General features: G+C 47.6%; 2 protein-coding genes and 1 long non-coding RNA gene across 3 annotated transcripts; 1 reads left to right on the top strand and 2 right to left on the bottom strand.

Annotated features, from left to right (window-relative positions):
- Positions 1-1399: 1399 nt before the first annotated feature.
- On the bottom strand, positions 1400-2742 carry LOC112901514. The gene is made up of 3 exons (XM_025970444.1): positions 2025-2742; positions 1839-1896; positions 1400-1724 (listed from the first exon to the last, which is right to left on the bottom strand). The coding sequence occupies exons 1-3, from the start codon at positions 2701-2703 to the stop codon at positions 1505-1507; spliced, it is 957 nt and encodes a 318-aa protein (XP_025826229.1). The 5' UTR covers positions 2704-2742; the 3' UTR covers positions 1400-1504.
- Positions 2743-8751: 6009 nt separating this feature from the next.
- On the top strand, positions 8752-10600 carry LOC112898914 (U-box domain-containing protein 27-like). Its single transcript, XM_025967228.1, has one exon. The coding sequence runs from the start codon at positions 8972-8974 to the stop codon at positions 10301-10303; it is 1332 nt and encodes a 443-aa protein (XP_025823013.1). The 5' UTR covers positions 8752-8971; the 3' UTR covers positions 10304-10600.
- Positions 10601-11683: 1083 nt separating this feature from the next.
- Positions 11684-14262, bottom strand: LOC112901156. The gene is made up of 4 exons (XR_003230255.1): positions 13459-14262; positions 13033-13108; positions 12848-12958; positions 11684-12067 (listed from the first exon to the last, which is right to left on the bottom strand). It is a non-coding gene; the product is annotated as an uncharacterized LOC112901156 (long non-coding RNA).
- Positions 14263-15206: the final 944 nt, after the last annotated feature.

Genomic DNA, 15206 nt, shown 5'->3' on the forward strand with positions numbered 1-15206 from the left:
GGCGTGCGCTGTAACAGTGCACGCGCGACGGGTCAGCGCTGCTTCACCGCCTGACGGGAGGTCCCATCCCAACAGTGACAGCACGGCTTCACTGTTGTGCAGCGCTGACGCCGGACACTGTGCAAGACAAGGCTGTACATGGCCATATCCTGGCTGTAGATACGCACATCAACTTTTCGATTGAGAGGACTACGGAGAGGAACTGGAGATGAAGATCTCTATATCTCTCATAGAACAGCTCCTGCAGGCCGGACCCACATGTCGGGGTCCCGCACAGTGTAAGCACTCCCCTTGAACTATAAAAGGGAGAATGTACTCGTTAGAAGATAGGTCCCAAGTTCCAGGTTGCACACACGCAAGCTTATGCTGCTCTCTATTCAGGCCCACGCAGCCAATACAACACCAAAGTGGACGTAGGGTATTACGCTCCGGCGGCCCGAACCACTCTAAATCTTCGTGTCCTTCCTGCGTTCATCTGTCCACCGATCGAGCGCCCCTAAGTCTCCTCCAAACCCATCTTTAACTAGGATTAGGCGGGTGCTTTCCGCCACCCGGCTGGAGATTTCCTCCGACACCGCCCTACTCCATTTGATGCCTAAACCCATGGATATAGCTATGCCTACCAATTAAATCCACCCCAACCCATATTTAACTATATATATATTTATATTTAGTGGCTCCGCTTTTGATGTGGGGCTACGTACAAGTCTAGCCACACTAATGTGCATAGAGTACATCTCTAACAAATTTTAGTCAATTTCGATAAAATTTTATATTGTGAACGTGAGGTTTTATTTCCAGGGTCTGGCTCTTTACATCGGGTCCACGTGTAGATCTAGCCACAGTGCTTTACAGAGAGTAGCTGCCAGTCATACCGAGTCATCTCCAACAAATTTCGGTTAATTTCGACAAAATTTTATGGTGTGAACGCAAGAGTTTATTTCCAGGGTCCAGCTCTTGGCGTGGGGCCCACGTGTAGGTCTAGTCACACTGCTTTATATAGAGTAACCGCTAATCATACTAAGTCAAAATTGATTAAAATACACTCATTCCAACCCGCATTTGCATAGAACCCGCTCCACCTTGCCCCAGTACCTAATACAACCTATTTTAACGTATCCAAACACACTCCACAGAACCCACCCCATAAAATCTATTTCAACCCACCCTACTCGTGGGCCTAAGGGTGTGTTCGTTTCCTCCCCTCTAAAGTTTAGACCCGTCACATCAAAGAGAATCTTATCATTTAGAAGTATTAAATAAAATTTGTTTATAAAACTTTTTACACAGATGGGTGCTAATTCGCGAGATAAATTTAATGAGCCTAATTAATCCATAATTTACCACAGTGATACTACAGTAATCATTCGCTAATCATGGACTAATATACCTCGTTAGATTCGTCTCGCGAATTAGCCCTGGGGTTCTGCAATTAGTTTTGTAATTAGACTTTATTTGATATTTCTAAATGATAAGATTCTCTTTGATGTGACCCCTCTAAAATTTAGACCCTAAGAAACGAATACAACCTGAGTTCAAGATCAGAAGGAGCGGGACGGTACGAAGGATAGGGAGGATTCCATGGGTCCCACTCATCCATGTGTGGTCCATAAACTTCAGCTTCATGAGAACGAAAAATCAATCCCTCCTTGTGTGCTGCCTCCATTTCTGCAGCCCCGATCTTCAGTATCACCGTTTCTCTAGCTAGCTGATACAAGTCTATCCTGGAAAATGTTCCAAATCAATTTGCCCTCTTTTTTGTACTAAGCAATATCTAGCTCGAATGCTGGATTTCTCTAAAGTACATAAAAAATTTACAAGATAGTCAGACAATATACATTTCTCTGCAACGCACATGCTGGACTTGTACATTTGAGCTTGCAGAGAACGCAGTAGCTGGGAGTCAAAATAAGATAGTATCATCAACAAGAAAAAAAAGAGAAATTTAAATTTTTACCACTACAAATATGGGGGCTTCACAAAATTACCACCATCAAGATGGGTTTTGCAAAATTCTCACTTACACCGTTGACAACTCGTTTTCCTTGTCATTCTTCCTCTTGTATTGATTTTCATTTTTTTTCTTTTTCCAGGCCGTGGAACGACCAAAATGCACCGGCCTGCCCCTCTCACATTATCTGGTTGCACCGAATCGGTCTGCAACTCTGAGTTGCCGCTAGGGCCGCCTACCCTGTACCAGCCAGCCGCCTGCCCGCCCGCGCGCCCGCTGGCCGCCGCTCGCGGAGTCGCGGCTCCTTGTGGCCTCCCCGTCCCACCCTTCGACATCGCTACGACGCTACCCCTCGCGATGAGCGCGCCGTCCTCGAGCAGCGCCGGCGTGATCCCCTCTCGGCCCCTGCCACTACCTGCCCGTGACGGCGGCGGCGGCGTGTTCCTGCGCCCGCGGCCACCAGGCACCAGCGGCCGAGGAACGGGATCGCGGCGCCGGTCGCGCGCCAGAGACGAGGATGGCCCAGCCCCTACAGTTTGGAGGGAGATTGGGAAAGAAGAGGAGGAGGGCGGAGGAGGGCGACGTTTGAACCTGGACGTCGGCGGAGGGCGGCGCCCTGGCGATCGCGCGAGGCGTCTTGGCCTCCGGCCGGCGTGGCGATCGCGGCGGCGAGCGCAACTCAGAGTCCCAAAACAGTAGTTACGTTTCACCGATCCAATGACCAATTCCAACCAGATGTATACGTAAGGCATGGGCTGTTTTTGCAAGGAAAAAAGAATACAAAAGAGGAAGGGCTGTTTTTGCAATGCCATTTTTGACCATCGATCGGAGTTTGATCCTGGCCATAAAACTTGAAAACCGGATAACTTTAGCCATCGAACTATAAAAACCGGATAAGTTTGGCACTCTATCCAGTTTCAAAGGTGGTCTTGGATATATTTATATTTCTAAATAATAATAAAATATGATTTAACCCCTAAAATTATAACTAATTTATTTTAAATCAAAAAAATATAAAATTAGTATAAAAATTTCTCCTGCATGAATCCTTTTGGTCAATATCTAATCTATTATTATATTATAGAATCAAACGATAATTTAAATAAACAATGTCACAATTACAAAGCAATAAAACACTAGCAAAAGGAACAAATAAGATTCAAATAACTCTACATAGAGCATGGTCAGGTAGATTATACTTTTTGAGAAATTTTGATATGTGTTTCATATTTTTCTAATTTAAACCGAATTAGTATGAATTTTTAGAGATTAAATTAGATTCTATTTGTTTTAGAAAATACACATATATGCAAACCACCTTTGAAACCGGGTAGATGGTCCAATTTATCCGGTTTTCACGGTTAATGGTCAAAGATACCCGGTTTTCAAGGTCGATGGCTAAAACCGAACTCTGATGATAGTTCGATGGTTAGAAATAGACTTTGTTTAAAGAGGAATACTAGCAAGGAAAACAACGATATGAGTGGCAATTTTTGCAAAGCCCATCTGAGCAATGGCAATTTTACGAATCCCAAGTTTGCAGTGATCAAAATTCAAATTTTTCATACCAATTTAAATTTTGCTACCGAGATAATTAGCAATTACTAGACAGATTAAAGACAAGTCCGTTGTAGAAAGAAAGAACAAGGGTTTAAGGAACACCGAGTGCAACTCCAATACGGTGAGATTATGCTGTTTAGATTTTTTTCTTGTATGCTTGGTTTTCTTAGGAAGTGTTTGGTTACTTGAGGTTTATAATAAATCATATCATATCAAATATTTTAATATCAATTAGAAAAACTAAATATAAGTTAATTATAAAACTAACTGCATAAGCCTATGACTAATTCGCGAAACGAATCTATTAAACCTAATTAATCCATAATTAGCACATGTTACTGTGGCATCACATAGACTAATCAGGCTTAATAGATTCATTTCACGAATTAGTCTAGGGTTATGGAATTCGTTTTATCATTAGTCTATGCTTAATACTTCATCCAAATATTCGATGTGACGAGACTTAAAATAAACCCCATCGAAACCAAACATAGCCTTATACGTGTACCAACACCCATTGAGAAAGTAGGTGCCAAATCTGTCGATGGGTGGCACGGCAAGTAAAGTCACGGACCATCCATCCATGAGTGGAATGCCATTTCTATTTTTATCTTTTAAATTGGAAAGTTTGTGAGTTCTTAAAGAGGTAAAGAGGTTTCAGTAACATAAAGTCTAAGTAATTCATAAAATCTCGATTTCATAAGTTGCATTATATCTATCCAAACATAAGTCCATTTGAACACTAGGACCTGCCTATATGATCTTTTTATTAATAATGTATAAATATATATTATTAAATCAATTCAGCATATATACGTAGCTACTCCCACGTGTGTATTCTATGATGTAGGATATATCTGATCGAACGGAGAGCATGTACGTAAAGTACGTAATCATACTATACCATCTATGATGGTATATATGTTGAGTATGTGACCATACATAGAGTATATAAATATACTCATTTTTATATACTAGTAATAAGGTATAATCATAATATATTTAAAAATAATTTTAAATTTTTTGTTTGTATCCTTTTAAAATATCTTATAATTAGTATATGAGCATACTCAAATTAAAGTGATAAATGAGTATGTGGATATATATATACGGTGGTATACTGATGGTGAAAGTAGCTCGTAGATAAAACTCATCCTTATTTTAAAAAAAATAATTATATATTGTGAATACATTTTTAAGCTGAATCTAGTTATATCAACATTACATTGTCAATCTATATGATTCTTTTGGCTATGGATGCCAAAGCTATAATTGAGCTGAGTTGGGACAAACCTAAATGTATTTCTATATCTGATCAGATGTAGTAAACAAAATATTTTGGTTTCATTGCTTCAACGAATGTATTATTTTTTAATGCAATACCAAATAAATTCACTTGATTTTCTCTGCTTGTTGTCCGCTAAGAGCCTACGAGTACTGCCTGCAATCCGAATCTATTGCAAAATGTGACTGAGATGATGAAAACGCATCAGTTGATTTTTCTGGTTTCAACAAAACTGTCAGCGTACATGTCCGACTTCAATCAGAAGAAGATCAGCAAAAGAAAAAAAAACATTAGGTAGACAGCCTCTTCTCTCTAAGCTCAGGTCTCTCATAATGCATATGAGCCTATGAGGTGCTATGCGTGAACTTCGAAAACCAAAGGAAAGGCACTTTGGTCGTGATTGGGGCTGGGTTGGGCGATCTTTTGGATCCTTTCCGGTCAAAATGCACATCCGAGCAGATCAGTACGACACTGATCTAGCTTAATCAGCTACTGCCCGGGGTCGTTCCCTTGGGAGACAAAAGATGGTTGTGTTGGGCCGAACCGAAGCGTTGGGTGCGGCCAGCTCCGATCCTCAACCAAAAGTGCACTAACACATTACCCCAATTTCTTTTCCGGTTCGTGCGATAAAGCCGCTCGAATTGCCCGTGATCTCACTCAAAGAGGCCCGGGCACAATGATGCCTGTGCACGGTGGTTGGCACGCACGGGTAGCCCTGCTTGCTTGTGGCGCCACTGAGGAGACGATGGGCATTTTTTTTTTCTGCGTGATAGAATAGAAACAGATCAGGTCCATGATTTGACTGACACAATGATGCTTATGCAGGGTTTTGTTTTTGCTTGTACAATTTGTGCAGTGCCCTTTTTATCAATGAACGTTAGATGTAGAGCCTTTTTGTAAAGTGAGCTTTTATCCATTATCAACGTACAACCACTGACTGCCGGAGCAGTGTAACAAGATTGCAGGTTTTCAGCGGATATAGATGACAGAAAAACGGATGCAAAGCCGAGTGGTAGTCGAACTCCAATGTTAGCACAGGTTTGGCTCTGCCGGTGCGAAGCTATTTCAGAGAACGTGAAGCTTTGTTTCAGAATCCGCGGCGCCTGCTGGGCACCAGCGTATGTGCCCATTCCTGTGTGCCGGCACATCGCTGGAGAATATGTTCACCCAACGCAGAATTATTGTAAGCTTGCCTCTCAATCGGGGCTGGCTTTTAAGTACGGAACCGGATCATATACCTATAAAAACGGATTTGAATATTTCGGATATCTGCCGTCTTCGTGTTTTCTTCCAATTTTCATCCCTAGCTAGTTTGGTCTGAACACCTATGCAATGGGAGTCGTATGGACGAACAGAACAATGTCCTCTTGTTCACACTGAAACCCCAATGAAAATCGATCGCCGATCGGATGAATCGATATGGACGTGTGGTTGCCGTAACAGAGAGAATTTCGAGTTTTCGCTGCACCCGTTTGCACTTTGATGCCTGCTGATGCAAATTGCCGTACCATCATAGCCAGCTTTTTTTCTTTTTATTTTTTGGTGAAACCCAACTGGGTACCGCAACAGAACAAATGCCAGGGAGACAAACGGGACTACCAGCTTTTGTTGAGCAGGAGAAAGGGACACGGGAGCCAAGTTGGCCGAGACCAGGGCCACAGGCGCACAGGACACCTGCAGGTGGGTCCCGACCAAACACATGAGCTTTCCACTTCCGACAGGGAAAACACCGAAATTGCAGGTCCGCTTCACGGCCACGACAGCGACGACCTGGACGCACAAATCTGTTTGCCAGTTTGGGAGTCTGTTTCTCTCTCCTCCAGCTTCATTTTTCATGCCAGGGCCTACATGGACAGAGGACGCTGGGACCTGCGAAATCCGGCCAAATTTTCTGCAATCTTCGTCCCCTGAAACCGGAGCAGGATCGCTGATAAAAAAAAATGCTAGGATCAGTCAAGCTACTCCGGCTTGCAAATTGGTTTTAAGTATTGCACCGGCAAGGCAGCCGTCGTGCAACGAGCGACAGGTACCAGAACTAGTATTTGATCGGTCAAACAAGCAACGCTAGAAGAAGAAGAAGAAGAAGATATCGTGTGATCTTATAGAATCATCTTCCAGTCCCGTCAAAAAAAGAATCATCTTCCAGCTAATTTGGAGGTTGGAAAAATTATCGGCATCACATGCCGCTCCCCAACCTGCACAGACCAAAGAAGATACGGTTTCTGAACGAGGGAGCCGCAGCATGAATCTCGCCATTGCTGGCATCAACCACTGCTTTTTCCTGGTTTCCGGTAGCAATCAAGTCCAGACGCATGAAACGGTGATGTCGAGAATAGCATCATTTTTTTTTTGTTACTGAATGCATATCTGCATCGTTATCGTAGAAAAAAAAAACATTGCTTTGCTGAACGTTTCTTTGTGGAGTTCAGGTTTGAGTAACCAACGCAAGTCGCCATGCATGAGATATGGATTGTTGACACCATGTCCTAAGAGCCCCGTCAGGATAGTGGACAGCCCGCGTGCCTCTCGAGTGCGCCCGGTTTTCCACTACACTACCGAGCAAGAAGAATCCAAGGGCACGGCAGAGTTGGAGCTGGCAGGCCCACCGACGAAAACGTGAAGACTGAAGACTGTAACATCGCATCGTACTCACTGTTCAGTGTTCACGGAGATGAAAAGAAGAATAAAGAACGAACTCAACGCTTCCCTCCAACAGCGGATTCACTGTCGGCACAGCTTTCCCCAAGCAGCGGCGGCGGCACAAAGTCAGAACACGCCATCGCAAGATGTCCCATCAACAGTTACTGTCCACCCGAAACCTTTTTTCACAGCCGGGTAACACAACAGGTTAACAACCGCCCGTGAAAAAAGTCTACCCGCAACAAGAAAATCCAGCCCAAGACGGGAGGAGAAGACGAACCACACGCACACGCAGCTCGATACGTGCACCGCCGGCGCCGGCGACGACGACGATGGAGACGGGCACGGGCACGCACAGCCAGGACCAAAAGAAAAAAGAAAAAAAGAGCGCCGTGCGACGCCACACCACCGGCAGCAGAAAGCCTCGGCCCGTATCGCGTGGCCGCCGACGTCAACGTCGACCCGTATCACGGCGGCTTTGACCATTGACCGGCCAGAATAATTCCAGGCGGGATGCGCACCAGCGAGCGATTTTGTTTTTTTTTTTTTTTTGCTTGCCATGGAGACTGTGGACCAGACAGGGAGGAAGTAAAGGCAGGGCACCCAAAGCGAGCGAGCCCGGCCGGGGGCGAAAGCGACCACCCACCCCGCGCCCATACGTCACCCTCATTTCTTCCTTTGACTCCTCCTGCCTTTCCTGCTTTGAACACCGCCTCCTTTTCTTTTCTTTTTTTTTTAGGGAACACCACCTCCTTTTCCTTGTTGTATTCCACAACCCTTTATTTTAGTACGACCACATGTTTGCAAATATCCGCCTTGTGGTTTGGGAATTTGCATGCCAGCATGATGGGTTCGTGGATGGCAATTTTTCAGCTGGGCCACGAGGTTTGTGTAATCATACCACCCCGTGTTCATTCCAAGATCGACATGATATGAGACTATATGTAAATTCTGATAAAATCTATGTGATTAAAGACTTCAAAAAAATGCATATATCATGATATTGCAAATATTATCAATTCTGTGGTTTTATTTAGTCATGATGTGTGCCATCTAGTGATTAAAGACTTCATAAAAATGCATAAAACTTGAGATAGATTATTGACTACAGCCGATGGGTGTAACATCTTTTTTTAAGTAAAGAAATGACACTGAAAATATCGATATTCTATTTTGCAAACGTGGGCCTAATAGCCTCTTTAGTCATCTTGTTTTGTTTAGGTTGATTCATGTAATATGAGGATATATATCGTGATTCATCTTTGATATAAACCTATTCGCTTGTGAAAAAAAAGTGTGGAGGAAAATATGCATTCTTTGAGGGGTACACGCGAAGAATTCCCCGGAAAAAATTGTAACGGTTACGTTACACACGACACGAGCACGGTAGACCCGGGGTGGCCGACGCGACGACCAGCACCACCACCGCTTTTGCTTCTCCTTCCATATACCCACCATCCCCACCACCTCCTCCGGCCTTTCCCTTTCTGCCGCATTCCCTCTTCCTCCGGCAGCCGTCGCCAGCTCCCCGTCCCATGGTCCGGAAGGAGACGGCCATGAGGCTGCCCCCGCAGCACCGGGGGCTGGAGGTCAAGATCCCCAGCTTCTTCCGCTGCCCCATCTCGCTCGACGTCATGCGCTCGCCCGTCAGCCTCTGCACCGGCGTCACCTACGACCGCGCCTCCATCCAGCGCTGGCTCGACTCCGGCAACACAACCTGCCCGGCCACCATGCTCCCGCTCCCCTCCACCGACCTCGTCCCCAACCTCACCCTCCGCAGCCTCATCGCCCACTGGGCCGCCTCGGCCGCCACCTGCTCGCCCACCGCCGCCGGAGGAGGCTCCGCAGCTTCCTCGGTACGGACTTCCTCCCCCGCCAGCCTCGTCCGGCAGGTGGCGGCCTCCGGCGCGGACCCGTCCCCAGCCCTCCGCGGGCTGGCGGCGTATCTCTCCGACGATGACGTGGACGACTTCGAAAAGAACGCGCTTGTGGGCGCCGGCCGCGCCGCCGAGACGGTCGCGTCGGTGCTCCGGAGGAAAGGCGAGGAGGAGACCAGCGTCGAGAGCGTGGAGGCGGCCACGAGGGTGCTTGCCGCGATCGTGGCCTCGGACGGCATCGACGACGCGAACAAGAAGCGGGTTGCCGCCGGCCTCGCCGCGGACGCGCCCACCTCAGCCGCGTCGCTGGCGCGCGTGATGCGCGGCGGGAGCGGCCTGGAGGCGAGGGTCGCCGCGGCGAGGCTGGCGGAGTTCCTGCTCGCCAATGCCACCGACGAGGCGAAGGCGGCGGCGGCCGAGTCGTCCGAGCTGGTGTCCGAGCTGATCCGGATCATCGGCCCCGTGGACGAGAAGGGCACCCTGGACGGGAGGGCCGTGGAGGCCGGGCTCTCGTGCCTGGCCACCATCTGCGAGTCGCGCCGCGCGGCGCGCGCCGAGATGGTGCGGCTGGGCGCGGTCCCCGCCGCGGTGCGCGCGCTCCGCGCCACGGCGGATCCCCGCGCGTCCGCGAGGGCGCTCCGGGTGCTCGAGTCCGCGGCGGGCTGCGCCGAGGGCCGCGCCGCGCTGTGCGAGGGCGCGGAGGAGGCCGTCCCGGCGGTGGTGGGCAGGATGATGAAGGCCGGGCGCGACGGCGCGGAGGCCGCGGTGGCCGTGCTCTGGGCGGTGTGCCACCGGTACCGGGACCGGCGGGCGGCGGACGCGGCGGCGGCGGCGGAGGGCGGGCTGACGAGGCTGCTGCTGCTGGTGCAGAGCGGGTGCTCGCCGGCGGCGCGGCAGATGGCGCTGGAGCTGCTCAAGATGTACAGAGTGAACGCCAAGAGCTGCCTCGCCGGGTACGACTCCAAGACCACCCACATCATGCCGTTCTGAGGAAGCGAAGCGGGTGGGAACGGCTCGGTGATCCGCGATGGATGGAGTTGAGCAGCCAGCCGATCAACTGAATCGCGTGGAACAGTGGATGGGTGTTCTTGTTCCTGCGATGATGTTTCTTGCTTTTTTTTTCCTTTTTCTTTTGATGTAAGTCGATAGATAGAGAAAGAAAGAAGAATTGGTTCGTGGAGGGGAGGAGGAAGAATAATCTGTACATGCGTAGAGAGAGTTTTGACATGATCTTATCAGAACAGGCACAGGGGACAAATTTAACCAAAGAATTGATTTTTTTTTTTTAGGCCAAGGCAATTGCATGTGCATGATAAAGTTGCAGCTCTGGAATTGCACTCTGAGAGAGAAGAGAGAAACAATGATCGTCATGAGCTGTGAAACGATAAAGCTGCAGCCTCAAGCGAAAATCATTACATGCTGCTCTGACCAAAATCCTCGAAGAACTCGCACGACGACGAATCATTGGTCTACACAGCAGTTGGTGATTCGTAGTACTAGGTTTGAGAGAGAGAGAGAGAGAGAGAGAGAGAGAGAGAGAGAGAGAGAGAGAGAGAGAGGGGTGCTTATCAGGCAGCAAGTTGTAAAAAATTACCTGATGCGGAATGTCGGGGTCTGGACTCTAGAACGGATTACGCCTCCTACGCATATCCGTAGCTTGAAAGCAAAAATGCGTACAGCATGGTCGCTAGTCCTAGTAGGATAAGTCTAATTAAAATGGGAGCATCTCCCTCCACGTCTGCGTTTGACCGGATGTCATGATCATTTGACCAGGGCGTGGAGCATCACGTCCAGTTCACTCCACCCACACGCCGGGGGCATCATGCCTGAACTTTTAGCTGCAACTAGCAGCTGAGACGCCGAAGTGCTTCCGGACAGCAGCAGATTGAGCAGAGCAAGCCAGGGACATTTGCTTGCCTTCTGATTTGTTTTCAGCTAAGTGATCATCCGTGCAGCAGGAAAAATAGAACTTGAGTTCTTAAAAAAACAGTACTTAATTGCGAAGAAATTCAGCTAATATCACCAGCTATTTGGATTTAGACATGGCGTTCAGAGATGGGCGAGGTGGTGGCGAGGCGCCGGTCGAGCACCTCAACGAAAGTGAGCGAGAGCGTGAGTGGGAGGCAGAACGGTCGCGCACCACATGCATCTTTACCCTTTTCCCGTTCCGATGAACCGGACGACGTGTAGCCACCTAGCCGGCCGGGCAAAGTTTCCGGCGCCCTTTAGCGGCGTCCAAACTCCTAGGCCGGCCGCAGGAGTCAATCCTGGGGTAGTTGTTTAGGGCAGTACAACATTCGGGTTGCGCGTCCTATCTTGAAGTGCGCAAACGAACAAAAACGAACTGAGTTTCTGAAAATGCAACACCCATAAAATAACAAACCATCAACGTTACAGCATATTGTCTGTCTGGTATTCTGATCATCACGTTACAGCACATCCAAGAGGTATCTGTTCGGCATCTAGATCATCAATGTTACAATACATCCGAGCACCATGACTATCCTATCGATTAGAAGTTTGTGACCGGCATTTGAAACACTACGATATTGCAGTACATCCAAGCACCATGAATCTACATGTTTCAACCAGTATCCATAGCTACCAAACTACGTAGCTGCATTGAAATCAATGGCTGACAATGATGCTACACAGCCTGCAGGTCCATGGACGAAGCACAAAAACACAAAAGTGGCCGCAACTGGTGGAGGCAAAATGAGCACGAGCTCGACTGCTCATGCATCCTAATTTGAGCTGCAAAAGGATAATAATTTATTGTCTAGCCCGTCTCCTGGAGATATAATAGCAAGACGCAAATGATCCACTATCTTGGTTTTTGTCCTAAAAATTGCATGGCTAATCCTTGCATGCATCCTAAAAATTTAATATCTAGCATGTCTCCTGGAGATGTAACTGCAAGGGTGACAGTGACCAAAGACAATTTAGGGTGCGTTCGTTTTCTACCCTCTAAACTTTAGACCCGTCACGTCAAAGAGAATTTTATCATTTAGAAGTATTAAATAAAGTCTAATTACAAATCTTTTTGCACAGATGGGTGCTAATTCGCGAGATAAATTTAATGAGCCTAATTAATCCATAATTTGCCATAGTGATGCTACAGTAATCATCCGCTAATCATGGTCTAATATAACTTATTAGATTCGTCTCGCGAATTAGCCCTAGAGTTCTGCAATTAGTTTTGTAATTAGACTTTATTTAATATTTTTAAATGATAAAATTCTCTTTGATGTGACGGGTCTAAACTTTAGACCCTAGGAAACGAACACACCATTATTCTTAGCTTATTTAGCATTTTGAAAAGTTACAGTGCAAGTTCAGAGCTGACAAATGTGGATTCCAATAAGACATCGACTATAAATCGTTATTGCTCACAGATCAATCATCTGCATCCTAAGTAAAAAAGTACACCTTACAGTACAAGATTCCCTGTAGTCCTGTAGAGCATGATGGGAAGTCCTTAATCCTTTAGCCATTTTACTAACAGTAACGCAGGCAAGTAAAAGAAGCAATTACCTGGTCTAATCAGGAGCATCTGCACCATCGTTACCGCTGCCACTGTCATCTCCAGCTTGCTCAGCAGTGAAAAGTTTTTTAGCAACCTTTTTATTAGGAGATGGGCGAGACCTATAAGTATAGATATAAGTTTTGTGCTTATTAACAAAATGACAACAAAAAAACTGGATGGTATTAGGGATAACCTCTTCTTTGTAGCGCTTGTCTGTGTCTTTGTAGAAGAACCACCAGTGGCATGTGCAATGGAAGCCAAAATCTTGTCTGGTGGCAAGAAATGCTAAAATGAGCATCTAAGGCTACTGATCATAAGTCTTTATCTCATGAAGCTAAGGCATGGCCTATATAAAGTATCCACTCATCTGCAGCTTATGATTTTAAGTATAAACAGGTTTTTCATATCCACAACACATTTTAGGCAGAAATGCATATCTGATCAGACTGAGCACAGCACAATTTGCAAAATGCATGTCCCTCTGTGGAGCTGTAGTCTACTGCAGTGGATAAAAACAGCAAGGAGTAATTTTACCTCATCATGAGCACAGTTAAGAGAAATATAGAAGATATTCAGAAGGGCAATATGTTTGTCTGACATAAAGGAGGCAAAAAAGCACCTCAATACAGGGGCAAACAATGCCACACAAGCCAGGTTGGTTTTGGAGAGTATCACACAACACCATTTGTAGGCAATGTGTTCTGCGCATTAAGAAACGTAGCGTCATTTAGTATAGCAATCTTAGATGTAGCTCCAAAATTTCCAATGGTGATATTCTCTGCAGATGCCCAAATAAAATTTAAAAAAAATCAAGAACTTAGTTTATCTGTCTAACATAAGTAGCTCATGGCGTTAGATTCTATCCAAGGCCCCTGCCATGGTTGTGTCAGTGCCATCTTTCATGACAGCCACATTTTTTATAGAAAAAGGACATTGTATTATTATCCATCCAAGAAATCAGTTAATCCCAATCTGCAATCCAATGTAGAACAACTTGTTTCTAGAAGCACACTATAAATTATGAATGGACCACTACCATTGATCTCTCTAATTCCAAACAATAAAAGAGAGAGGGCACATGGGACTCACTCTAGGTGGACGAGTGCTAGTCTGCAAGCCCTCAGCGCCTACCATTCAACAGCATATCCGGCGTGCTGGCCGGGGCTCGTCGTTGTGCTTGAGCTCAAGATCGTGCTGGAGCTCGAGCTCGATCGGGAGCATGTTGCCGCGCCGCTCCCTCGCCACAGCCGGGATCGACCCACCGCGACGCGCCCCCGTGGCCTTGCCTGCCCGCCGCTCCAAGCCGCCACGGCCCATGCTGCGTCCGAGCTGGGATGCCGTGCCTGCCCAAGCACCGGCTTCGGCTAGACCGCGCTGCAGCGGCGTCCAAGCTCGAGGCGGTGCCGGAGACTCTCTCCTTCGGGCGCCCGGCGGTAGAGAGCAGGAGGAGTGGTGGCGGGGAGGGGCAACTGAGGAGAGGGGGAGAGAGAGGGCGGCAGCTGGGAGCAGGAGAGGGAGATGGCAGCGGGGCGCGCGGATCCTAACGGCATTGCGCTTGGTCTCCCGCAGCACGTCGAGGAGCTCAGACGTCACGCTCTCCCGTGCCCTCGACCTCGGTGAGTCATGCCTCCTCCACCGCATCCAAGGTGCGGCTGGGCAAGGGCCTAGGCACACGGCGGCCGTCGCTCTGCTCCATGCGCTAGAGCAGCCGCGCCGTGGCTGGCCGGCCCACGCCCCCTCGCTTCGAGCCGCGCCCCACGCTGGATCCGGATCCTGCGGGAGCAGCTAAGAGCAGGAGGAGCGGCGGCGGGGAGCAGGAGAGGGAGGGGGAGGTCGGCGGGGAGGAGGGAGAGGGGGGTAGGGTTCGGAGCTGTGGGAGGGGGTGAGTGAAAAACTGCTTAGCAGGATTTTTTCAAACACGATAGAATTATTGAATTTTTTCTTCTTTATATCAAAATAAACATTAATTTGAGGTTCCACGGGGAAAATAAAAGAACATGAGCAGAGAGGTGGGTTTAGTTGTGATTATTAGAAAGTAGAAGGGTTTTTTTGAAAAATAGCCAAAGCAAGTGTTATCTTTTTTTCCGTGAAGCACAGCGGGGAGGGCAAAGCCCAGCAGGTTTTTAATGAAGCTGATGCGGACGCCGGTCACAGTTGACCGACTGACTCGCGTCGCGTGGGCCTTTTCTCGTGAGAGCACGCGGGGAGGGATTGAGAGATGAGAGACGGGACGGAGAACGGCCAACGGGAGAAACGGCGATAAAGAAGAGGCGGTGATCTTTTTTCAAGAAAGAAGAGAAGAAGAAGAGGCCGAGCAAGGCAGGACGGAACGTGTTACTGCTCTTTTTCGGTACTCTTTTTGACCGC

This window comes from Panicum hallii, chromosome 7 (assembly GCF_002211085.1).
Source record: "Panicum hallii strain FIL2 chromosome 7, PHallii_v3.1, whole genome shotgun sequence".
Lineage (NCBI taxonomy): Eukaryota > Viridiplantae > Streptophyta > Magnoliopsida > Poales > Poaceae > Panicum > Panicum hallii.

What these genes read in the sequence shown, in the direction of transcription:
- LOC112898914 (XM_025967228.1), top strand. Translation starts at nt 8,972, where the DNA reads ATGGTCCGGAAGGAGACGGCCATGAGGCTGCCCCCGCAGCACCGGGGG.
- LOC112901514 (XM_025970444.1), bottom strand. Translation starts at nt 2,703, where the DNA reads ATGCCTTACGTATACATCTGGTTGGAATTGGTCATTGGATCGGTGAAA. An exon ending in GAAAACGAGTTGTCAACGGT is followed by an intron (nt 1,897 to 2,024) that starts GTAAGTGAGAAT and finishes TTTGACTCCCAG; the next exon opens with CTACTGCGTTCTCTGCAAGC. An exon ending in CATGTGCGTTGCAGAGAAAT is followed by an intron (nt 1,725 to 1,838) that starts GTATATTGTCTG and finishes AACATTTTCCAG; the next exon opens with GATAGACTTGTATCAGCTAG.